This window comes from Oncorhynchus mykiss, chromosome 11 (genome assembly GCF_013265735.2).
Source record: "Oncorhynchus mykiss isolate Arlee chromosome 11, USDA_OmykA_1.1, whole genome shotgun sequence".
In the NCBI taxonomy this organism is placed as follows: Eukaryota; Metazoa; Chordata; class Actinopteri; order Salmoniformes; family Salmonidae; genus Oncorhynchus; species Oncorhynchus mykiss.
The window spans coordinates 76,966,790-76,993,501 of record NC_048575.1 but is presented as its reverse complement, the minus strand read 5'-3'; the positions used below and the strand labels follow the sequence as shown (position 1 = coordinate 76,993,501).

General features: G+C 46.2%; 1 protein-coding gene across 6 annotated transcripts in view; it reads right to left on the bottom strand.

Annotated features, from left to right (window-relative positions):
* Positions 1-1,694: 1,694 nt before the first annotated feature.
* The window catches only part of slc39a14 (solute carrier family 39 member 14), a 48,088-nt gene continuing 23,070 nt past the window's right edge, over positions 1,695-26,712 (bottom strand). For 5 of the 6 annotated variants that reach the window (XM_036936399.1, XM_036936397.1, XM_036936398.1 and 2 more), the window contains 6 exons: positions 21,556-21,725; positions 19,921-20,043; positions 13,411-13,560; positions 8,512-8,737; positions 6,453-6,637; positions 1,695-6,244 (listed from right to left, as the gene is read on the bottom strand). In XM_036936399.1, the coding sequence (XP_036792294.1) occupies positions 6,092-6,244; positions 6,453-6,637; positions 8,512-8,737; positions 13,411-13,560; positions 19,921-20,043; positions 21,556-21,725 (1,007 nt within the window). In that variant the 3' untranslated portion in view covers positions 1,695-6,091. Of the gene's footprint in view, positions 6,245-6,452; positions 6,638-8,511; positions 8,738-13,410; positions 13,561-19,920; positions 20,044-21,555; positions 21,726-23,003; positions 23,174-26,712 lie in introns of all 6 variants that reach the window. The other variant, XM_036936402.1, reaches the window with a different exon arrangement.

Here is a 26,712-nt window from a genome sequence, read left to right as displayed (position 1 = left end):
CAAGGAGGAGCACTGCCAGAGCCCTGCAAAATGACCTCCAGCAGGCCACAAATGTGCATGTGTCTGCTCAAACGGTCAGAAACAGACTCCATGAGGGTGGTATGAGGGCCTGACGTCCACAGGCGGGGGTTGTGCTTACAGCCCAACACCGTGCAGGACGTTTGGCATTTGCCAGCACATTCAACTATGTAAAGAAAAAAGTATTTAATAAGAATATTTCATTCATTCAGATCTAGGATGTTATTTTAGTGTTCCCTTTATTTTTTTTGAGCAGTGTATATCGATGAGCGATGGCCGGACGGCATCGGCAAGATGCAGTAGATGGTATCGAGTACAGTATATACATATGAGATGAGTAGTGTAGGGTATGTAAACATGATATAAAGTGGCATAGTTTAAAGTGACTAGGTGCTGGGGACAATAAAAGGCCACTCAAAAAATTGCAGTTTTGTCTCAACACAATGCCATAGATGTCTACATTTTTAATTGAGTGTGCAATTGGCATGCTGGCAGCAGGAATGTCCCCCAAAGCTGTTGCCCGAGAATTGAATGTTCATTTTTCTACCATAAGCCACCTCTAACGTCATTTTAGAGAATTTGCCAATACTTTCAACTGTCCTCACAACCGCAGACCACATGTAACCACGCCAGCCCAGGACCATCCTCATCCGGCTTCTTCCCCTGCGGGATTATCTGAGACCAGACACCCGGACAGCTGATGAAACTGTGGGTTTGCTGAAGAATTTCTGCACAAACTGTCAGGAACCATCTCAGGGAAGCTCATCTGCATGCTCGTTGTTCTCACCAGTTCGGAGTCGTAACCGACTTCCTTCCTGGCACGCTGGAGAAGTGTGCTCATCATAGATGAATCCCGGCCTCAACTGTACCGGGCAGATGTGGGCGAGCGGTTTTCTCATGTCCACGTTGTGAACAGAGTGCCCCATGGTGGCAGTGGGGTTATGGTATGAGCAGGCATAAGCCACGGATAACAAACACAATTGCATTTTATCAACAGCAATTAGAACGCACAGAGATACCGTGACGAGATCCTGAGGCCCGTTGTCGCTCGACTCGTGTCATTCATCCGCCGCCATCATCTCATGTTTCATCATGATAATGCACAACCTCATGTCACAAGGATCTGTATACAATTCCTGGAAGCTTAAAATGTCCCAGTTCTTCCATGGCCTACATACTCACCAGACATGTCAACACCCACTGAGCATGTTTGGGATGCTCTGGATCGACGTGTACAACAGCGTGTTCCAGTTCCCGCCAATATCCAGCAACTTCACACAGCCATTGAAGAGAAGTGGGACAACATCCCACAGGTCAAAATTAACAACCTGATCAACACTATGTGAAGGAGATGTGTCACGCTGCATGAGACAAATGGTGGTCACTCCAGATACTGACTGGTTTTCTGATCCACAACCCTACTTCTTCTCTTTAAAAGGTATCTGTGACCAACAGATGCATATCTGTATTCCCAGTCATGTGAAATCCATATTAGAGCCTTATGAATTTATTTCAAATTGACTGATTTCCTTTTGAACTTTAACTCAGTAAAATCTTTGAAATTGTTCATTTATAAGTTATGTTTAGAATATATGTATTCGTTCTAAAAAATGACTTTATGAAGTACTTTTAACGTTATACCTTGTATATTGTGTAACAAAGTAATGAGACACGAGTTAATTTAGGAAAATTGTTTATAAAAAAAAAATACACGTTCCCAGCTCCCACAACACACTGCAAAAAGTACAACACTTCCTTGACACCCACTATTCACAGGAGTCCGACATCTTTACGTCACCAATAAATAACTTCTTTAAAAAGTCTAAAGTCAGTTTGAATCAGAGTTGGGGTCAATTCCATTTGAATTCAGGAAGTACACCGAAATTCCAAATCAAATTCTCAATGAACAACATTCGGAATTGGAATTTGGTTTTACGTTCTGAATTGACACCAACCCTGGTTGGTCACACACAAGTAAGTGTTTCAGACAGCAAAATCCCGCATGGAGGTAAGGACTTGTCGAAATGGAGGCTGAAGACGTCGAGGTGGAAATGTGTGTTGACTGTGTATGTACTCTGATTTCATACGTGTTGTATTGATGTATCCATATGACTAACAAATCTGTTTTACATGTGCAAAAATGTAAAATGATCGCTAAGAAGAAAATGAATAAATACAACAAAAAAATAGTGCAGCATTGTCTAGTTTCACATGGCTTGTATTTCTAAAACAAAAGAAGTGTGTAATGTGCATAAACTTAAAATGTAAAATGCATTTCAAAACATTATGGCTTAAACAATAACGCTGATTATCCATTAAAACTAACCGTTTCAAAACGTTCCAATACATTATGGTTGCCATTGTACAATTAATGAGATGGTTTATTTCATATAGATTAACTCAGAAAAGTGAAAGAACAATTACTCACCTAATCTTTAGGATTTTAATCTATTCTATGCCAATAAAATCAAGATAAATTGTAGACCGACATTGAAGTCAATGCATAGCAACTATAGTACAGCTCTGAGCAAATACTCAATGAAGGGGGGGGAAATATTATCCACTGCTTTATGCTGATTCATTTCAGAGGCAGTGTCTCCCTCTAGGGGTCACTTATAATATTACACACAATTGCATCTGCTAAATGGTACAATTCATTCTCTCCAAATAAATTCTGTCGAGACTGAGGAAGCCCACTCGTCCTGCATCATCATGGTTTTACAGTTTTGTTGACCTCATGTCACAGCACATTTTTGTTACTACCACACCGGTCCCTGGTGGCAAAGCTATAACAACTGTTAACTTATAACTTATCTCTTCGTATCAACTGTTATATAACCCTATAGCACTGTCATGACCCCAGCACTAATATAATACGTATTATATTATAATACATACTTCATAACTCACTGATCTAATCAACCATTGACATTGTAGAAGCTGAATATTCATTACATGGCCAGCCTTACAGATTCAACCATGTGGTTTGGGCATTGCTACATGAATGACACCCTCACGTCACTGAAGGAGTGAGATGGTTTCTATAGGGTGTTGGATAAGGACAAAAACATCTTAAAAATTGAGTAGTTCAGTATTTTACAACTTTATGTTAGATGGTTCCTCACCCTGAAAGTAGTCTATGGCGCTGGAGTGCACCCTGACACGGTGTTTTCTCCGACACATTGATGCGGCTGGCTTCCTCGTTAAATGGGCATTGTTGTCAAGAAGCAGTGCGGCTTGGTTGTGTTTCGGAGAACGCACAGCTCTTGACCGCCTCTCCCAACACAACCTGCACTGCTTCTTGACACAATGCCCATTTAACGAGGAAGCCAGCCGCATGAATGTGTCAGGGTGCACTGTGCCTGGCCCGCCACAGGGGTCGCTAGTGCGCGATGGGACAAGAACATCCCTGCAGGCCAAACCTTCACCCTAACAGCGCTGGGGCAATTGTGCACAGCACCATGGGTCTCCCTGTCGCGGCCGGCTGTGACAGAGCCTGGCCTCGAATCCAGAATATCTAGTGGCACTGCTATGCAGTGCCTTGCGCCACTCGGGACTGACTGACTTGCCTAGTTAAATACAAAATTCAGTTTTCATTAAACAGCCATTACCAACTTCGGCCACCGCTAGCTAAACATCTATGGAAGTGATTGGGGCTGTGAGCATGTTTTTTTATTTTTAAAGGCCAAATCACTTTAAAGTTACAGCAAACAAAATATAGAATTGATTTTGGGCGATTTGGACATTTTACTTTTTAATAGCTGCCCATCACTTCCAGAGATTTTTAGCCAGCGGTGGGGAAAAAGTTGAAGTTTGTTGTGGCTGTTTAAAGAAAACTGAACCATGGATTACAGTTTCTCCTGGCCCATCGACTATGTTCAGGGTGAGGAACCATCTCAACATTATCTTGTAAAATAGTGAACTCCTCCTTTAAGTGTGACTAGGATTCTGGGTGTACGGTCTTTGATTCTAAACATTCATTCATTACATACAAATAATACAACAATAGACGTTATCTCAAAATGATAACGGTATGGATAAGGAATGGAGGATTGCATTCATAGAGATTAGAGTCTTAGAAAAATCAGGTCAACGACATATGAAGGGCACAGATGGTTAGCTAGATGGGGGAACTGATCGGGAGAAATAGACCGTGGCTTCAGGTGCCACCATAGTCCGTCCATCCATCAAACATAGGCTCTGTCCAAAATGGCACTCTATTCCCTACAGAAAACCTTATTTTAGGAAGTGTACTATAATAGGGAGCTATTTGCTGAGATCTTAGTAGAGAACAATGACAACCGAGGAAACCAGGACAGAAAGCTACAAATCAGAGGAGGTTCTTGTTCTTCACACTTGTCACACTTTGGAGGAAAAACAATTCCCAGTGGAGTCCATCATAAACGGTCTGTCTGTCCACATGTTGTTGTTGTTGTTAAAATTCACACGCGTTGCATTTGTCTGGTTCCTCCTGAAGTAAAACATAACACAGACACATCAGTCCTATGTTGGGGAAAGGATTTGATCTTCTTCACGGCGGCTTGCTCAACTTTCCAGTTGATCTGTGTGTTATATATGTATATATATATATATATATATTTATAGAACACTTTCTTTTTGGTATGTATTGAAAAAAAGGGTTTGCACTCTGACAATGAAAAAAAGGTCCAAGGATGTCTACAATACAACTGCTATTACCTGATTGTGCTGCGCAGGCCACCGTAGTTTGGCCCATGGGCACTCAGAGGCATATGGGTAACATAAATACACTATTTCCAAGTCGTTGGACCATGGGGTGGAATCATTACGCTGATTCTGTTGCAAAATGTTTTGCAACAGAAACCAAACAACCGTTTCTATTGGACAAATTCTGGTAGGTTCCTTACCATTTCGTTCCATTTGCTCTGTTTGCTACTGTTTGGTTCTCAAACGGTTTCCGTAATGAATACACCACTGGTTGCTCAAAATGTCCAACTCGACGCTCATCATGCATGTCCAAACTAACCAATGACAGAATGATCTCCATGACAACAGCAAGAGTCTTTGTAGAGCCGAAATGGTCTCTCAGTAGTCTGGGGAACAAGGAAGTGTTTGATTAAATAACTTTATTTATACCTAGTTATAGTTTATATATGAACTGTGTTTGTATAAATGGTTTGTAGATATTGCATGTCTGTTGGTCATCAGCATAGGAGATAATATGGTGGTCCTACCCCCTGCCTATGACTCGTTCCTGTCCCTGCAGGTGGCATAGAACAGAGGGGAAAGGGATCTCTAGGCTAGTCACCTAGCTGGCAAGGGGGGGCTTGTCAGAGAAGGCCCAAGAGAGATGAGGGAGGGTGGTACCCCTGCCAGTGTACTAGGGGGGTCAGAGAAGGCCCAAGAGAGATAGATGGAGGGTGGTACCCCTGTCAGTGTACTAAGGGGGTCAGAAAAGGCCCAAGAGAGATAGATGGAGGGTGGTACCCCTGTCAGTGTACTAGGGGGGGTCAGAGAAGGCCCAAGAGAGATGAGGGAGGGTGGTACCCCTGTCAGTGTACTAGGGGGGTCAGAGAAGGCCCAAGAGAGATGAGGGAGGGCGGTTCCCCTGCCAGTATACTAGGGGGGTCAGAGAAGGCCCAAGAGAGATGAGGGAGGGCGGTTCCCCTGCCAGTATACTAGGGGGGGTCAGAGAAGGCCCAAGAGAGATGAGGGAGGGCGGTTCCCCTGCCAGTATACTAGGGGGGTCAGAGAAGGCCCAAGAGAGATGAGGGAGGGCGGTTCCCCTGCCAGTATACTAGGGGGGTCAGAGAAGGCCCAAGAGAGATGAGGGAGGCCTGTTCCCCTGCCAGTGTACTAGTAGCTACTGCATTTGGGAACTGCTTAAGTCTTATAGGGTGCGTTCCTGCCGCACTAGTACTGAAGCCCCGGGTCTCTAAAGTCCTGAGGGAGAATCGGGGGCAAAATGGGGCCTGAGAGGGAGCCTGGGGAGGGATAGGCGGGCATTTCCATTCAGCTCCAAAAGGAATCATTACAGTTGAAAGCGGTTGGATCTGGTTAAAACCGACAGGGTGTAGTTGTGTGAATACTAATGCTAGTCTATAGTGATGGCTCCAGAGTAGGTGGTCAGAAGCAGCATGATGGCAAAGCCGGTTAGGAGGCCCGCGTTCTGGATGATGAAGGTCACAAGGAAGCTGCTTCCACCCGCCTCCTCCTCCTCACGACTCACCTCGTTCATCTCCGGGAACTACGGATAGAAGGGGGAGGGGGGGGGGCAGGTCAGTTACTTATTGCCCACACACAGAGTTATCCTTAGACATAACATTGGATGGGCAAACGGTATGTTGTGCTCCATATCTATGATCAGTGGACACACAACCCCCCCCCCCCCCCCCCTCACTCCACCGGACCATCACCGGCCGTGTCCACCCCCCTACGCCCATCCCCTCTCTCACCATGTCTGCCAGGGCGATGTAGAGGAACATGCCCCCTGCCAGGGCAAAGATCCATTGAGGTGAGAAGCTGTTTCCTGCCAGGATGCCAAAACCCATGCCCAGGTAGCAGCAGCAGGCAGACAGGAAGTTAAAGAACAGAGCCTGCTGGATGCTCATCCCAGCATTCAACAAGATCACAAAGTCTCCTGGAGGGAGAGAAGGAGATGGTGAGAGAGAAGAGGACAATATCAGCACAGCCAGACATATATTGCTTGGATAGGTGGAAGAGTGCTGGATTCACATAAACCACTTATACAGTGCACTTGGGAAAGTATTCAGACCCCTTGACTTATTCCACATTTTGTTACGTTACAGCCTTATTCTAAAATGGATTAAATTGTTTTTTCCCCTTCATCAATCTACACACAATACCCCATAATAACAAAGCAAAAATAGGTGTAGACATTTTTGCTAATGTATTAAAAACTGAAATATCATATTTACATAAGTATTCAGACCCTTTACTCAGTACTTTGTTGAAGCATCTTTGGCAGCGATTAGATCCTTGAGTCTTCTTGGGTATGATGCTACAAGTTTGGCAGACCTGTATTTGGGGAGTTTCTCCCATTCTTCTCTACAGATCCTCTCAAGCTCTGTCAGGTTGGATGGGGAGCGTCGCTGCACAGCTATTTTCAGGTCTCTGCTGAGACTTGTCCCGAAGCCACTCCTGTGTTGTCTTGGCTGTGTCTTTAGGGTCGTTGTCCTGTTGGAAGACGAACCTTTGCCCCAGTCTGAGGTTCTGAGTGCTCTGGAGCAGGTTTTCATCAAGGACCTCTTTGTACATTGCTCCGTTCATCTTTCCCCTTGATTCTGACTAGTCTCCCAGTCCCTGCAGCTGAAAAGCATCTCCACAGCATGCCGCCGCCACCACCATGCTTCACCGTAAGGATGGTGCCAGATTTTCTCCAGATATGACGCTTGGCATTCAGGCAAAAGAGTTAAACCTTGGTTTCATCAGACCAGAGAATATTGTTTCTCACTGTCAGAGTCCTTTAGGTGCCTTTTGGCAAACTCTAAGCAAGCGGTCATGTGCCTTTTACTGAGGAGTGGCTTTTGTCTGGCCACTCTACCATAAAGGCCTGATTGGTGGAGTGCTGCAGAGATGGTTGTCCTTCTGGAAGGTTCTTCCATCTCCACAGAGGAACTCTGGAGCTCTGTCAGAGTGACCATCGGGGTCTTGGTCACCTCCCTGACGAAGGCCCTTCTCCCCCGAATGCTCAGTTTGGCCTGGCGGCCAGAGGCTTGCTGGTTCCAAACTTCTTCTATTTAACAACGATGGAGACCACTGTGTTCTTGGGGACCTTCAATGCTGCATAATTTTTTTTTGTACCCTTCCCCAGATCTGTGCCTTGACACAATCCTGTCTCGGAGCTCTACGGACAATTCCTTCGATCTCATGGCTTGGTTTTTGCTCTGACATGCACTGTCAACTGTGGGACCTTACATAGACAGGTGTGTGCCTTTCCAAATCATGTCCAATCAATTTAATTTACCGCAGGTGGACTCCAATCAAGTTGTAGAAACATCTCAAGTATGATCAAAGGAAACAGGATGGAATTAAGCTCAATTTCAACTCTCATAGCAAAGGGTCTAAAAAACAGTTTTCGCTTTGTCATTATGGGGTATTGTGATGTAATTATGGGGTACTGTGATGTCATTATGGGGTATTGTGATGTCATTATGGGGTACCGTGATGTCATTATGGGGTATTGTGATGTCATTATGGGGTACTGTGATGTCATTATGGGGTACTGTGATGTCATTATGGGGTACTGTGATGTCATTATGGGGTACTGTGATGTCATTATTGGGTACTGTGCATAGATTGACGAGTAAAAAAAATATATCTTTATTCCATTTTTGAATAAGACCGTAACGTTACAAAATGTGGTAAAAGTCAAGGGGTCTGAATACTTTCCGAATGCACTGTAAGCCCAAACATTAGAAAGTAAATGTAATGATTTATAGAGGTCTTTTGTTTTTGGGGTGCTGGACCCATTCATTAGACTGTAACACTCACCCAGTTCATGGGGAAACTCCTCACAGAGTATAGCCACGGAGGTGCTGATGCCCTGGAAGGTCGAGGCAGTGAAGGAGGCTCCGATGGCCAGGCCGTCGATGAAGTTATGGAGCCCGTCGCTCAACGTGATCATCCAGGCCAGAGTGCCAATGTCAGAGTATGCTGTACCCTTCAGCCAATAGCAGCCTCCTCTGCTGTTGTTCCCTCCACCCAGGCTCTGAGAGTCCTGTTGGAGAGGAGGAGAGGTGTGAGGGAGAGTGTATGACTCACCGGTGGGTTCAGTGCGGGCGTGTGTGTGAGTATGTGTGACGGCGTGTGTGTGCGCTCGCGCTCTCACACCGGTGGGGTACGTGCTGGGTGAGTATGTGTGTTTTAGAGCTGGGACAATTACCGACGTTCCCTCGCTCTTACCGACAATCCCTCGCTCTTACCGACACTGCCCTGCTCTTACCGACAATCCCCTGCTCTTACCGACACTGCCCTGCTCTTACCGACAATCCCCTGCTCTTACCGACAATCCCCTGCTCTTACCGACAATCCCCTGCTCTTACCGACAATCCCCTGCTCTTACCGACACTCCCCTGCTCTTACCGACACTCCCCTGCTCTTACCGACACTCCCCTGCTCTTACCGACACTGCCCTGCTCATACCGACAATCCCCTGCTCTTACCGACAATCCCCTGCTCTTACCGACAATCCCCTGCTCTTACCGACAATTTCCTGCTCTTACCGACACAGCCCTGCTCTTACCGACACTGCCCTGCTCTTACCGACACTGCCCTGCTCTTACCGACACTGCCCTGCTCTTACCGACACTGCTCTGCTCTTACCGACACTGCCCTGCTCTTACCGACACTGCCCTGCTCTTACCGACAATCCCCTGCTCTTACCGACAATCCCCTGCTCTTACCGACAATGCCCTGCTCTTACCGACAATGCCCTGCTCTTACCGACACTGCACTGCTCTTACCGACAATCCCCTGCTCTTACCGACAATCCCCTGCTCTTACCGACAATCCCCTGCTCTTAACGACAATGCCCTGCTCTTACCGACAATCCCCTGCTCTTACCGACACTGCCCTGCTCTTACCGAAGCATTTTGCATTGGTCGGTAATTTCCTCCGATTTTGCTACAAAATGTCCCGGCAGATTGTTTTGTTCTAAAACCATTATTTGGCCAACAGTAATCTCCTATCCATTATGTTGATTCCTGCTATGAAAGTATCAGCCTGTCCCTGTTTCTCTGTCGGATGCTCGATGAGCGAGCCACTTTCACTCCCTCTCGCCACTGTGCGCACAGAGGAGAAAGAGGTGCATTTTGATAAGCAAAGCATATAACTGTTGCTGAAAAACGCAATTTCAAAGCAACTACTGTTGTTCTAGTTACAGAGAGTCACAGCTTTCTAGGAGTATATAACTTCTCTCTCACCTCTCAACATTGAGCTCAGGGCACCACTAGCCGAGCGGAGGGCACCAACTGCAGTGAACAGGGCTACATCAAGTAGCCGAGGCCTGGTACTGGAACGTTTAGTAGGATGTTACATTTACTGATACATTCATCAATTAGCCTATATGGCTATCGAGCAACAATATCATATTCAGAGTCAATCAATCTATTGATTTGAGTTCACTCTTCCTCAGGTGGTGAATTATATAGCCTATAGGCCAATGCCCAACGATGTCAGCAAATTCATCTCGGAAGCGCTCAAAAATAAATCCAATCATTCTGGATCCTATTTCAACAGGTTGCACATCAACATATGCATTCCCTGGATACGTTATATGAAATAGTTTATCCTATGATGAAAAAAAAAGTAAACTCTCTCAGTTGTCTTACTTTGCACTGGAGACAAATCCCTGCTGCTAATGAAAAGTAGGCCTAACTGTAATCATTGTATTTATCATTATCAAAGCAAAAGTTACACATTTATAGAACGACCCTACTGAGTCCACTGGTCCCACTCACATAGAACTACCCTACTGAGTCCACTGGTCCCACTCACATAGAACGACCCTACTGAGTCCACTGGTCCCACTCACACAGAACTACCCTACTGAGTCCACTGGTCCCACTCACATAGAACGACCCTACTGAGTCCACTGGTCCCACTCACACAGAACGACCCTACTGAGTCCACTGGTCCCACTCACATAGAATAACCCTACTGAGTCCACTGGTCCCACTCACATAGAATGACCCTACTGAGTCCACTGGTCCCACTCACACAGAACGACCCTACTGAGTCCACTGGTCCCACTCACATAGAACGACCCTACTGAGTCCACTGGTCCCACTCACACAGAACTACCCTACTGAGTCCACTGGTCCCACTCACATAGAACGACCCTACTGAGTCCACTGGTCCCACTCACATAGAACTACCCTACTGAGTCCACTGGTCCCACTCACATAGAACGACCCTACTGAGTCCACTGGTCCCACTCACACAGAACTACCCTACTGAGTCCACTGGTCCCACTCACATAGAACGACCCTACTGAGTCCACTGGTCCCACTCACACAGAACTACCCTACTGAGTCCACTGGTCCCACTCACATAGAACGACCCTACTGAGTCCACTGGTCCCACTCAGACAGAACGACCCTACTGAGTCCACTGGTCCCACTCAGACAGAACGACCCTACTGAGTCCACTGGTCCCACTCACACAGAACGACCCTACTGAGTCCACTGGTCCCACTCACATAGAACGACCCTACTGAGTCCACTGGTCCCACTCAGACAGAACGACCCTACTGAGTCCACTGGTCCCACTCACACAGAACTACCCTACTGAGTCCACTGGTCCCACTCACACAGAACGACTCTACTGAGTCCACTGGTCCCACTCACATAGAACGACCCTACTGAGTCCACTGGTCCCACTCACACAGAACGACTCTACGCCCTGACCTTTTTCTCCTCTGTCTCCAGATGAAATCCTACGACTAGCGAGGTCAGGCCGCCGACAACCTGCCGCTCGACCCCATCCCCTCATCCCTTCTCCAGACCATCTCTAGAGACCGTCTCCCATTCCTCACTTCCCTCATCCCTGACCTCTGACTTCAAAATGGCCCGAGTCGCTGCCCTCCTCAAGAAAGCAACACTTCGACTCCTCTGACGTACAAACACTATAGACCTGTATCTTGTCTTGCTTTTCATAATACTTGTGTGCTCTCTCAGAACAACTCTCGCGCTAAATCTCTCAGAATAATCTTCTTGTCCAAATGTGAGATTTTTGGTTCCAACTCCCGTGTCTTTGTGAGACGCAGAGGAGGTGAACGGATGATCTCTGCATGTGTAGTTCCCACCGTGAAGCATGGAGGTGGTGTGATGGTGCTTTGCTGGTGACACTGATTTATTTATAATTCAAGGCACACTTAACCAGCATGGCTACCACAGCATTCGGCAGCGATACGCCATCCCATCTGGTTTGTGCTTAGTGGGACTATCATGTGTTTTTCACAGGACAATGACCCAAAACACACCTCCAGGCTGTGTGAGGGCTATTTGACCAAGAATGAGAGTGATGGAGTGCTGCATCAGATGACCTGGCCCCACAATCACCCGACCTCAACCCAATTGAGGTCGTTTGGGATGAGTTGGACCGCAGAGTGAAGGAAAGGCAGCCAACAACTGCTCAGCATGTGGGAACTCCTTCAAGACTGTTGGAAAAGCATTCCTCATGAAGCTGGTTGAGAGAAGGAGCAACAACGGCTCAGCCACAAAGTGGTAGGCCACACAAGCTCACAGAACTGGACCGCCGGGTGCTGAAGCGTGTAGAGTGTAAAAATCATTGTCCTCGGTTGCAACACTCACTACTGAGTTCCAAACTACCTCTGGAAGCAACGTCAGCACAATAACTGTTCGTCGGGTTTCCATGACCGAGCAGCCGCACACAAGCCTAAGATCACCATGCGCAATGCCAAGCGTCAGCTGGAGTGGTGTAAAGCTCTCCGCCATTGGACTCTGGAGCAGTGGAAACGTATTCTCTGGAGTGATGAATCACGCTTCACAATCTGGCAGTCCGATGAATGAATCTGGGTTTGGCTGTGTCAGGAGATCGCTACCTGCCCCAATGCATAGTGACAACTGTAAAGTTTGGTGGAGGAATAATGGTCTGGGGCTGTTTTTCATGGTTCAGGCTAGGCCTCTTAGTTCCAGTGAAGGGAAATCTGAACGCTACAGTATACTATGACATTCTAGACGATTCTGTGCTTCCAACTTTGTGGAGTGCCCTCGTGCACAAAGCGATGTCCATAAAGAAATGGTTTGATGAGACCGCTGTGGAACACCTTGACTGGCCTGCACAGAGCCCTGACCTCAACCCCATTGAACACCTTTGGGATGAATTGGAAAGCCAACTGCGAGCCAGACCTCACTAATTATCTTCGACGAGCAGGTGTCCACATACACTACACGACCAAAAGTATCTTAAGATGAACGCTTGAACGCTAAACTATATTACAAAAAAGTTCAATGTAAATTGTCTCACCGGTGGTGTCAGTGTGGAGGTGAGTGTCTCTCTCACCGATGGTGTCAGTGTGGAGGTGAGTGTCTCTCTCACCGGTGGTGTCAGTGTGGAGGTGAGTGTCTCTCTCACCGGTGGTGTCAGTGTGGAGGTGAGTGTATCTCTCACCGGTGGTGTCAGTGTGGAGGTGAGTGTCTCTCTCACCGGTGGTGTCAGTGTGGAGGTGAGTGTCTCTCTCACCGGTGGTGTCAGTGTGGAGGTGAGTGTCTCTCTCACCGGTGGGGTCAGTGTGGAGGTGAGTGTCTCTCTCACCGGTGGGGTCAGTGTGGAGGTGAGTGTCTCTCTCACCGGTGGGGTCAGTGTGGAGGTGAGTGTCTCTCTCACCGGTGGGGTCAGTGTGGAGGTGAGTGTGTCTGTCACTCTCACCGGTGGGGTCAGTGCAGGGGTGAGCATGCGGTCCCCCTCTCCTCCGTCCACTTTGGGCAGGTTAAGCCCCGCCTCTCCACTCTGCTGCAGCTTCTCTGTCACACCCTCTTCCATGTCTCCGTTGGCTGGGAAATGGCTGTGGTCATGGCCCTGGAGGGGGGGAGAAAGAGAGAGAGCGCAAGAGCGAGAGAGCGGGCGAGAGAGGGAGCGAGAGAGGGAGAGAGAGGGAGCGAGAGAGGGAGAGAGAGGGAGAGCGAGAGAGAGAGAGCAAGAGAGAGAGCGAGAGAGCAAGAGAGCGAGCAAGAGAGAGATCACGAGAGAGAGCGAGAGAGAGCGTGAGAGAGCAAGAGAGAGAGCAAGAGAGAGAGCAAGAGAGAGAGCAAGAGAGAGTGCCAGAGAGCGCGAGAGAAAGCGGGAGAGAGCACGAGAGAGAGAGCGAGAGAGCGAGCGAGCGAGCGAGAGAGAGAGAGAGAGAGAGAGAGAGAGAGAGAGAGAGAGAGAGGACCATTAGCAAGGGAATCAGAAGTCCCTACCAGTCACATGAAAAGTATTTTAACGACGCCACGGTAAAGCACAGCTTTCAGTCGGCCACTGTTCAGTATATGGGTCAAGTAGACCATATGATTGGTTTAAGAGGCCACACCTGACCCGTGTTTGTTAAGGTATTACATTGGCTTGACAGTTCAGGTCTTAATCATATGGCTCAAAGCTGCACTATGCTGAAGGTCCAATAGGAGGAAGCATCACCTCAAACAATGTCAACAACAGACCCGTATGGCAGATGGCATGAGTGTGTGTGTGTCTCTACTACACTACTACATACAGGGGTTACTCTGGGTCATAGCAAAGCATCAAATAAACATCTCATCAAACACTACTGACCAGATTAAAACTATCCACTGATAGTAGCATCGCTAAGCAACCTTCCCGGGACTTTCCCTGGGCTACAGAGACGGGTTCAGTGATGGTAGTACAGTGTTCTTTCATGTCTCTATTCTACATTCTCATGGCTTGATTGTTTACTGTGGAAAAATGGCACCAATGTGAAGCATCTTTTTAAGACAGTTCACATCGTCGCTCCAAATCAAACTGGTTTCTTTCCAGGAAGGTCATTCTCATTTGTCATCAGTGGATTTATCATCGTCTCACACTAAACGATGTGACGCATCTCACTCGGCGTCTAGCTGGTTGGTCTGACACGTACAGTAGTCACTGATAAATTAGAATATATTCAGAGGAAGGAATAGTTACAGCAGTTAACCCACTATTCCCCGGGCGCCGAAGATGTGGATATCGATTAAGGCAGCCCCCCCCCCCCCCCCCCCCCTGATTCAGAGGGGTTGGGTTAAATGCAGGAGACACATTCCAGTTGTACAACTGACTTGGTATTCCCCTTTCCCTTTCATTACACGCTTACAGTGCCTTCAGAAAGTTGTGTTACAGCCTGAATTCAAAATGGATTAAACATTCTCTCACCCATCTACACACAATACCCCATCATGACAAAGTTTTTACTTTTTTTTTTTTTAAATAGCCAATTTACGTAAGTGCACACACCTCTGGGTCAATACTTTGGAGAAGCACCTGTAGCAGCGAGTAGAGCTGCAAGTCTTTCTGGGTAAGTCTAACATGCTGACCAGACAGCACGCTGGTTTTTGATCATCCACACCAGATGCTAATCGGGACACGCAGATTGAAATATCAAAACAAACTCTGAACCAACTATATTCACTTGGGGACAGGTTGAAAAGCATTAAACATTTATGGCAATTTAGTTAGCTAGCATGCTGTTGCTAGCTAATCTGTCCTGGGATATAAACATTGGGTTGTTATTTTACCTGAAATGCACAAGGTCCTTTACTCCGACAATTAATCCACTGATAAAAGGGTAAAAGTTAGTTTCTAGTAATCTCTCCTCCTTCAGGCTTCTTCTTCTTTGGACTTTATATGGCGGTTGACAACCAACTTTAAGGTGCATTACCACCACCAACCGGACTGGAGTGTGGACCTCAGTTCATCTTTCAATCACCCAAGTGGGCATATGCTCCTAAAAAACACGCTGACCAGGTCGCCAGGTGTACGGTGTTTCCTCCGACACATTGGTGCGGCTGGCTTCCGGGTTGGATGTGCATTGTGTCAAGAAGCTTGGTTGGGTTGTGTTTCGGAGGACGCATGGCTCTCGACCTTCGCGTCTCCAGAGTCCGTACGGGAGTTTCAGCGATGAGACAAGACTAACTACTACCAATTGGATACCACGAAATTGGGGAGAAATAAGGGGTAAAAAAAAGATTAGGTCAAAACTGTAGCTCGGCCATTCAGGTAAATTCCCTGTCTATTAAGCAACTTCTGTAGATTTGGCCTTGTGTTTTAGGTTATTGTCCTGCTGAAAGGTGAATTCAGTGTTTGGTTGTCTACTTTCCACCAGGTTTTCCTCTAGGATTTTGCCTGCTTAGCTTCATTTAGCGTCCTTCTGTATTTTTCTGAGTATTACTTTAGAGCCTTGATGCAAAACAGGAAGCTTGTTTTGGAATATTTATATTCTGTACAGGCTTCTTTCTTTTCACTCTGTCATTTAGATTAGTATTTCGGGACTAACTACATTACAGACTCACCGACACAACGCTACAGACTCACCGCTACAGACTCCCCGACACAACGCTACAGACTCACCGACACAACGCTACAGACTCCCCGACAGAACGCTACCGACAGAACGCTACAGACTCCCCGACAGAACGCTACAGACTCCCCGACACAACGCTACAGACTCCCCGACACAACGCTACAGACTCCCCGACACAACGCTACAGACTCCCCGACACAACGCTACAGACTCCCCGACACAACGCTACAGACTCACCGACACAACGCTACAGACTCACCGACAGAACGCTACAGACTCCCCGACAGAACGCTAGAATCCCCGACAGAAAGCTACAGACTCCCCGACAGAACGCTACAGACTCCCCGACAGAACGCTACAGACTCCCCGACAGAACGCTACAGACTCCCCGACAGAACGCTACAGACTCCCCGACAGAACGCTACAGACTCCCCGACAGAACGCTACAGACTCCCCGACAGAACGCTACAGACTCCCCGACAGAACGCTACAGACTCCCCGACAGAACGCTACAGACTCACCGACAGAACGCTCTAGAATCCACGACAGAACGCTACAGACTCCCCGACAGAACGCTACAGACTCCCCGACAGAACGCTACAGACTCCCCGACAGAACGCTACAGACTCCCCGACAGAACGCTACAGACTCCCCGACAGAACGCTACAGACTCCCCGACAGAACGCTACAGACTCCCCGACAGAACGCTACAGACTCCCCGACAGAACGCTACAGACTCCCCGACAGAACGCTACAGACTCCCCGACAGAACGCTACAGACTCCCCGACAGAACGCTACAGACTCCCCGACAGAACGCTACAGACTCACCGCTTTCTCTTGTTGAGCTCTTTACAACGAACACGTGACAGGTGGCTCAGCTGTTCTGGGGAACTACGAAGTGCTTCATAATGTGACAGGTGAAATGAAGAACATAATCTGCTTAATCTAACGTTTTGCACAAGTTGACTGCTGGTATTAACTTTAAAAAGTTGATACAAATATTAAAATAAATAGTTGTGACGCTATAGACTGTATTAACCATCCCAAGGCTTTTCCCAAATACCCTGGAATACCGACCCAGCCTAATTCAATGTCTGCTTTTTAAATGTTTACCCATCTACCAATAGGTGCCCTTCTTTGTGAGGTAAAACCTCTCTCGTCTTTGTGGTTGAACCTGTGTTTGAAATTCACTGCTCGATTGAGGGACCTTACAGATGTGTGGGGTACAGAGATGAGGTAGTCATTCAAAAATCACATTAAAACACTATTATAGCACAGAGAGAGCCCATGCAACTTATTAAGCAAATGTGTACTCCTGAACTTCTGAGTCTTCCCATAACAAAGGGGTTGAATACTTATTTTTTATTAATTTGTTCAAATAAAATGACATTATTGTAGGTAGGTCTGTGAAAAATAAATCTCTATTTAATCCATGTTAAATTCAGGCTGTAACAAAACGGGGTTAAAAGTCCAGGGATGTGAATCATTTTCTGAAGACTCTGCATGTGAACTTGTGTTGCAGGTGTCTACTTCACTTCAGTCTGTCTTAAGTACACGTGTAATTATGAACGTGTCATTGACTCACGTCCAAGTAAGGTCTCCTCCAGGCTACACCACACAAAGCAAACAGACCCAACAACAACCGTCTGACGTCGTCATCCCAGATGCATTAAGCAGAGGCAACATTCCACACCCGTTTCAGTTGAAGGGCAACGGTTACTGTTCATAAAACCAACGCCCTGATACACAAGCTAAACCAGCCTTGACTCATATGATTTTATCCACATGGTCACAATGCAAACCGTAATATCTCTCCAATCCATCTAAAGAGCGGATGCTTATCGGTGTGTGTGTGAAAAGCCCTGGTCGAGACTATGTTTATGAGCACTACAGAGCAAGATTTCTCAACCTAATCTCTTTGGAAGTTGGAATACCAGTCTTTTCACATTTGCTCAATTCCAACACCAGCACACCTGATTGAACTAGCCAAAAGGTGTTACGATAAATGAGTTGACGAGTTGAAATCAGGTGATCTCGTGTTGGCACAAACATACTAGATGACTGTTGGTCCTGAAGCCTGGGTTCATTGGGCTGAGAAACGCTACAATATGGTCAGGTGTATTGGGTCACGTCTATAAGGTTATGAACTCACCAAAAAAAGAACCATGCCTTTTTCAAAAGATCATTCGTAAACGTCCAAATAACTTCACAGATCTTCATTGGAAAGGGCTTAAACACTGTTCCCCATGCTGCTTGTTCAATGAACCATAAACAATTAACGAACATGCACCTGTGGAACGGTCGTTAAGACACTAACAGCTTACAGACGGTAGGCAATTAAGGTCACAGTTCTGAAAACTTAGGACACTAAAGAGGCCTTTCTACGGACTCTGAAAAACACCAAAAGAAAGATGCCCAGGGTCCCTGCTCATCTGCGTGAACGTGCCTTAGGCATGCTGAAAGGAGGCATGAGGACTGCAGATGTGGCCAGGGCAATAAACTACAATGTCTGTACTGTGAGACGCCTAAGACAGTGCTACAGGGAGACAGGACGGACAGCTGATCATCCTCGCAGTGGCAGACCACGTGTAACAACACCTGCACAGGATCGGTACATCCGAACACCACACCTGTGGGACAGGTACAGGATGGCAACAACAACTGCCCGAGTTACACCAGGAACGCACAATCCCTCCGTCAGTGCTCAGACTGTCCGCAATAGGCTGAGAGAGGATGGACTGAGGGCTTGTAGGCCTGTTGTAAGGTAGGTCCTCACCAGACATCACCGGCAACAACATTGCCTATGGGCACAAACCCGCTGTCACTGGACCAGACAGGACTGGCAAAAAGTGCTCTTCACTGACGAGTCGCGGTTTTGTCTCACCAGGGGTGATGGTCGGATTTGCGTTTATCGTCAAAGGAATGAGCGTTACACCGAGGCCTGTACTCTGGAGCGGGATCGATTTGGAGGTGGAGGGTCCGTCATGGTCTGGGGCGGTGTGTCACAGCATCATCGGACTGAGCTTGTTGTCATTGGAGGCAATCTCAACACTGTGCGTTACAGGGAAGACATCCTCCTCCCTCATGTGGTACCCTTCCTGCAGGTTCATCCTGACATGACTCTCCAGCATGACAATGCCACCAGACATACTGCTCGTTCTGTGTGTGATTTCCTGCAAGACAGGAATGTCAGTGTTCTACCATGGCTAGCAGAGAGCCTGGATCTCAATCCCATTGAGCACGTCTGGGACCTGTTGGATCGGAGGGTGAGGGCTAAGGTCATTCCCCCCAGAAATATCTGGGAACTTGCAGGTGCTTTGGTGGAAGAGTGGGGTAACATCTCACAGCAAGAACTAGCAAATCTGGTGCAGTCCATGAGGAGGAGATGCACTGCAGTACTTAATGCAGCTGGTGGCCACACCAGATACTGACTGTTACTTTTGACCCCCCCCCCCCCCTTTGATCAGGGACACATTACTCAATTTCTGTTAGTCACATGTCTGTGGAACTTGTTCAGTTTATGTCTCAGATGTTGAATCTTGTTATGTTCATACAAATATTTACACACGTTAAGTTTGCTGAAAATAAACACAGTTGACAGTGAGAGGACGTTTCTTTTTATGCTGAGTTTATAATGCATGTGCAGTACGTAACACTTCTCTGGTTTCTGACCAATCCCAATAGGTGCACACAGTCACACATTCGCACCAGGCAAACAAATGTCATGTTTTTAAAAATGTGCCATTTAAACCCCTTAAACCTTTAAACCATACAAAAACAGACAGGGTGAAAGCAATGACAATATCTCATGTTTGTCATCCTTGTGCATTTTTCAGTCATTTACCTCACCGTTACCCAAAACAAAAGTTGTTGAACGCAGACGCACCTTATCCTTGGGTTTGAGCAGCATCTTGAGGACCTTCTCAGTGAAGAAGAAGAGGTAGAACCCTCCGAACACCACCGTGGACTTAGACACATAGTTGTCCACCATAGGGTTAAAACCAAATGCCTAGGGAGGATAATATACATAGTTATCTATAATGCATCAGTCAAATTGGTTAATAGCAGGGTATTACATCGCACTGTGAAAAGATTTGTGTAAAAATATAAATTGGCTTGATTGAACTAGCTAGGGACTCTTACATGGGAAGAGAATCAAATTGTGGCTGCGTCATGATTCAGCACAATTGAAGCTGCGGCCATTTTCTCACTCTAAATCGAGGTCACTGACCTACTGTATGTGTTTATATGTGGCACTGAGAAGGATTTTCAGTACATACATTTGTTTTTTTTAAAGATTGGTAATACCAATCCCTAACTTCACACTTGTCAGTCTTCTTTTATAAAATGGTATGTGAACAATACTAGGTGACAACTAATCTCAGGAAGTCAAATGTTAAGTAAATTCTCCCTGATATCTTATTGAGACTATGGGAGAAAGACACAACAGCCCCTGGCTGGCTGGCTGCAGGGACAGGATATTACAAACACTAGCCAGTTTCTCTCCTCAAGGACACAGTTCCAGGCTAAGAGATAGCCTACTGTTATAAACATCACCAATAAAAATATGGTTTAGAGTGCTATCAAATGGCAAAATACTGCTTCAAGTGTTTAAAAAAAAAACAGACGTTGTATCTGTATTTCACTGTAATCAGCACATTCGCTAACACCTTGGGCTGTTTGTCTGCTAAGGTCATCTACTGTCTGGTTCCAAATATGACTCTTCTCTGCCATGTTGGTTTGGGATCATGTGACAACTGATATGGGATAGGGTTTTCTGGTGCAAAATGGACCCAGGTGTAGGAGGTGAATTTTGTATTTCATCTAAGAACAGACTAAAGCTACAGATTCTATTTTTCCTCAGTGCTTCCCTCTTTCCAGGAAGGCCCACCAGCAGCTCAACGGATCTGCTTTTCAGAACCATATAAGGGGGCAATAAAGTGACCCTGGTAATTAAGTGTGTGGTTCTCCTAATTAATCTATGGGCCGGGCATGACCGTAGTTAAGTCTGGTTTCATTTGGGCTGAGGGCTGCTTGAAGCGAGGGAACATCTGAGGTAGAGGAGCACATCCTATTTCCTATATAGTGCACTACTTTTGGCCATAGCCTCAGCCAAACGTAGGGCACTATAAAAGGAAATAGGGTGCCAGAAGTAGTGCACTACATAGGGAATAGGTTTCTGAAGTTGTTCACTAAATAAGGGAGTGCACTACGTAGGGAATAGTGTGCCTAAAGGAGTGCACTACGTAGGGAATAGTGTGCCTAAAGGAGTGCACTACGTAGGGAATAGGGTGCCTAAAGGAGTGCACTACGTAGGGAATAGAGTGCCTAAAGGAGTGCACTACGTAGGGAATAGGGTGCCTAAAGGAGTGCACTACGTAGGGAATAGAGTGCCTAAAGGAGTGCACTACATAGGGAATAGGTTTCTGAAGTTGTTCACTAAATAAGGGAGTGCACTACGTAGGGAATAGTGTGCCTAAAGGAGTGCACTACGTAGGGAATAGAGTGCCCTTCACACTACCTCTGGGATGAGCTGAAACAGGGCGTTGGAGTAGAGCGTGCCAATGGCCAGGGCTATGAAGTAGAGCAGCAGACGCTTGTAAAACGTTTTCCTCATGAAGGGGACCACACTGGCCCCAACCAGCGAACACAGAGAAATGAAGGTCACACACAGGAAGCCATAACCCCAAACTGACCACGACCAGGGAGAGAAGGGGGACCAAAGAGAGGAAAAAAGGAAAAGGGGAAAATTAGTTAAATTAACATCATGAAATCATTAAAGATATTATTTTTTTGCAGTAGAAGGATTAACCTGAGAACACCAGTTAATGTCAGCCCTGAAGAAGATAAATCACATCACCCTCAACAGTTCTGGTCCCAGAGAACAGGAAATGCCCAATCAATGGACACTGACTGTCTATTCACAATCAATGTCCATTCACAGACCTGTGTGTGTGTGTGTGTGTGTGTGTGTGAGATCACTGTGTGAAGAGGAGACACCATGATTTGTTTCCCATCAGATCAGTGTTCCAACCCCAAACAGCCTGTGATTAAGAGACGAGGGAGTAATTATGTCATCGCAGATCAGAGGAAGCAGAATCCTCAGGCCTTCATGATGCAACCTGGAACCACTGGTGCTTACACTGGAGCGGTCACACGATACAGGCGGGTATTAGGGAGTACGCAACGCAAGACCGATCAGATAAAACCAGAGAAAGATAGGGAAAGGGTAGCTAGGGAAAGGGTAGCTAGGAACACACACACACGCCATTGTCTTTCGGGCCAGGTCTGCTCTGCACCACTCCACAAGCTAGCTGCCAGCGGCCCCAGGGCATGGTCTGAGCTCCTGCTGTCTCACTGCAGACAGACTAAACAGTCCCACTGCCTGAGAGACTCATTTTATTCTTTACACCAAATTCACCAATCGTATTTTGAGAAAGGGGGTAAAGTTGTGGAACACTGGGAGCAGCAAATACCCACTTGGCCTGGTTTCCCCTGAGGTGAGCTTAGAGGGGTACGATGCACTGTGCAGCCAGCCAACCAGCAGGTCAGCCAGCCAGCCTCTCTCAAAGGAGAATCAGTCTCACAGATGGCACATATATTCCACAGCCAGCGAAGAGTGCAGAGTAGCCAGACCAGCCCGTGTAGACTCACACACAGATAAGAGAGAGAGAGAACAATCAGTTCACAATTCCAGTGGTAGGGAAAAAATTCACTGAAGCAACTGTAGAATCACAGTAGCTCTTTGATGACCACTGGTTGGTTGAACAAGACAATTCCCAAGCTGCTAATTACACCCCCAGGAAGAAAGAGAAGGAAATGCCCAGGAGGAGGTGAAGAATAGAGAAGAGTGCTGTGGTCGGTGGGGCATTGTTGTTAAGGGAGTATATAGAGAGAGGGGATGGGGGAGAAATCTTTTTTTGGGGGGGGTGACTTTTTCCCCCAACAGGGGATTGATGGATACCGCACCTCTGGCAAGAGCTGGAACACAGCGGTGGAGTAGAGCGTCCCGATGGACAGGGCGATGAAAAAGACGAGCGCCCGGCGCATGTGACTCGTCCTCATGAGGGGAACCAGGAACACACCGGTGAGAGAGAAGGCACTGACCAGGGTCACACTCAGAATAGAGAAACCCCACACTGATGGGAGAAGGAGGGAGAAGAGGAGGCACACGACACACCAAAGAGAGGGTTTGAAGTGAACACTGAAGCACACATGCCATTTGTTTATTATGAGAATTACTCTGTGTGCTGTGACAATGATCACAGAGGACTGTGACTACAGGAGCAGTAATGATCACAGAGGACTGTGACTACAGGAGCAGTAATGATCACAGAGGACTGTGACTACAGGAGCAGTAATGATCACAGAGGACTGTGACTACAGGAGCAGTCATGATCACAGAGGACTGTGACTACAGGAGCAGTAATGATCACAGAGGACTGTGTCTACAGGAGCAGTAATGATCACAGAGGACTGTGACTACAGGAGCAGTAATGATCACAGAGGACTGTGACTACAGGAGCAGTAATGATCACAGAGGACTGTGACTACAGGAGCAGTAATGATCACAGAGGGCTGTGACTACAGGAGCAGTAATGATCACAGAGGACTGTGTCTACAGGAGCAGTAATGATTACAGAGGACTGTGTCTACAGGAGCAGTAATGATCACAGAAGACTGTGACTACAGGAGCAGTAATGATCACAGATCATGTGTGTGATGTCTGAGGGGGAGGTATCACAGGGCGGTATGGAAGAGAAAGGAGATCAGTGGAAAGGGAAGGAGGAGGGATGGAGTCACACTGTGGAAAGGGAAGGAGGAGGGGAGAAGTCACACTGTGGAAAGGGAAGGAGGAGGGGAGAAGTCACACTGTGGAAAGGCGCGGTCGACCTGTAGACCACATTGCGATGGTTTTGAGCATAAAACTCCTGTAATGTCAATGAAGAGTTAAGAGTTTCCTTTCAGCACACATAAAACACATGTATCCTGTGGGAGAGGAAGTTTGGTTAACTTTGGTTGTGGTGTGGATTTCAGAAGTGACAAGGTCTGTAAGAAGAATTTAGTTTATTAATTCGACCATTTCAAAAAACAAGCACACATAAAACTTGACAAAGCCATTTACACGCACATCAGTAAAATCATGGAGGATAACAAAGTCTGGGACTTATTTCCATTGTGGTCCTCTTAAAACCAGATGACTAGGCAAGATCCAACACTGTTAAACACAGTTTGACAGAGAGATAATAAAACATTACAAATAAAGAAAAATAAGATCCAACACGGTTGAACACAGTATGACAGCGAAATAATAAAACAAAGAAGAACATCGATCTCATCATTGCAGTGACATCATAAGGTACATTCAAATGGACACAAAAGACAAACAGTTTTTTTTTTTATCTTAATTGTTTAAAGCCGGGCAGAGAGGATGTAGTGTTTATGGGCGGAGGAAACTCGTTCCTATGTAATTCAAACAGGACTAGACTACTACGGTGTAAACTAGACGTCGACCGATTATGATTTTTCAACGGCGACACCGAATATTGGGGGACCAAAAAAAAGCTGATACCGATTAAATCGGACGATTTCTTTTTTACATTTATTTGTAATAATGACAATTACAACAATACTGAATGAACACTTATTTTAACTTAATGTAATACATCAATAAAATCAATTTAGGCTCAAATAAATAATGAAACGTGTTCAATTTGGTTTAAATAATGCAAAAACAAAGTGTTTGGAGAAGAAAGTAAAAGTGCAATATGCGCCATGTAAAAAAGCTAACGTTTAAGTTCCTTGCTCAGAACATGAGAACATATGAAAGCTGGTGGTTCCTTTTAACATGAGTCTTCAATATTCCCAGGTAAGAAGTTTTAGGTTGTAGTTAATATAGTATTTATAGGACTATTTCTCTCTATACCATTTGTATTTCATATACCTTTGACTATTGGATGTTCTTATAGTCACTTTAGTATTGCCAGTGTAACAGTATAGCTTCCGTCCCTCTCCTTGCTCCTCCCTGGGCTCGAACCAGGAACACAACGACAACAGCCACCCTCGAAGCAGCGTTACCCATGCAGAGCAAGGGAAACAACTACTCAAAGGCTCAGAGCGAGTGACGTTTGAACTAGCTAACTAGCTAGCCATTTCACTTCGGTTACACCAGCCTCATCTCGGGAGTTGATAGGCTTGAAGTCATAAACAGCGCAATGCTTGACGCACAACGAAGAGCTGCTGGCAAAATGCATGAAATTACTGTTTGAATGAATGCTTACGCGCCTGCTTCTGCCTACCACCGCTCAGTCAGATACTTAGATACTCGCATGCTCAGTCAGATTATATGCAACGCAGGACACGCTAGATAATATCTAGTAATATCATCAACCATGTGTAGTTAACTAGTGCATAATGAACACACATTGTCTCAATAGGAAGCAGTCATCTTCAAATACAGTGCTTGAAATCCTAAACCAAATGGGACAAGCACAGATCTTGGAGCAAAACAGAGACGGCCATTTCATGAACAGACTTTTAAAAGGGAGGGCAATAGGACGCATTGAACCGACGTCACTCTGCCCCCACTGCAGCAGCTAGTAGCACTTCAGCCCGAGTCACAGCTGGCCAAATACCCTGTCCCAGACCTGGGTTCAAATAGTATTCAAAATCTTTAAATGTACTTAAGCTGTGATTGAGCTTGCCTGCCGCAATAGGGCCAATGAAATAGTTTCAAAAGTATAAACCAAGCCATCTACCACTCCAGTTTTGGCTTAAGCAAACACAATAGATTTCAAATACTATTTGAACCCAGGACTGCACTGGGGAGAGCGCTCTAGACATTAGCCAAAACACATCCTGTATCAATGCTTCTCTTGACAGAAATTAGGACACAGAAAGGGACAAACACCATAAAGAGTGAGAATTTTTTTTAACATCTTCTTGAAGAACATCCAGATAAAAATCACTGAAACAATCACAGTACAGAGAGCTCTCTTCCAGCAGTGTCAGTTCATGGGTTAGAATCTTTGCAAATTGCAACTAGAACTGTTAGCTGGTATAGAAATGGGAGGGCAAGGCATATCAACATTCTTGAGTTTGGTTTCTGAAAACACACAAGTGCTGTTAGACCACAGAAAACAGAAAACAGAAGAGGTAGTACCTGACACAGTTGTAAAATCATCATGACTTTCTACAGAGAGTTACAATGTCCTTTCTATGTAGTGTAATTCTATGTGCAGCGCCCCAGTGGGAGGATCACACTAGTTTACTACATTCTCAAAGCCTGTCATTAACAGTCTTTTAATATCCACCAGTTACACCAACTTAGACTGGGTCAACTTAGACTGGGCCAACTTAGACTGGGCCAACTTAGACTGGGCCAACTTAGACTGGGCCAACTTAGACTGGGCCAACTTAGACTGGGCCAACTTAGACTAGGGCCAACTTAGACTAGGGCCAATTTAGACTAGGGCCAATTTAGACTAGGGCCAATTTAGACTAGGGCCAATTTAGACTAGGGCCAATTTAGACTAGGGCCAATTTAGACTAGGGCCAATTTAGACTAGGGCCAATTTAGACTAGGGCCAATTTAGACTAGGGCCAACTTAGACTGGGCCAACTTAGACTGGGCCAACTTAGACTGGGCCAACTTAGACTGGGCCAACTTAGACTGGGC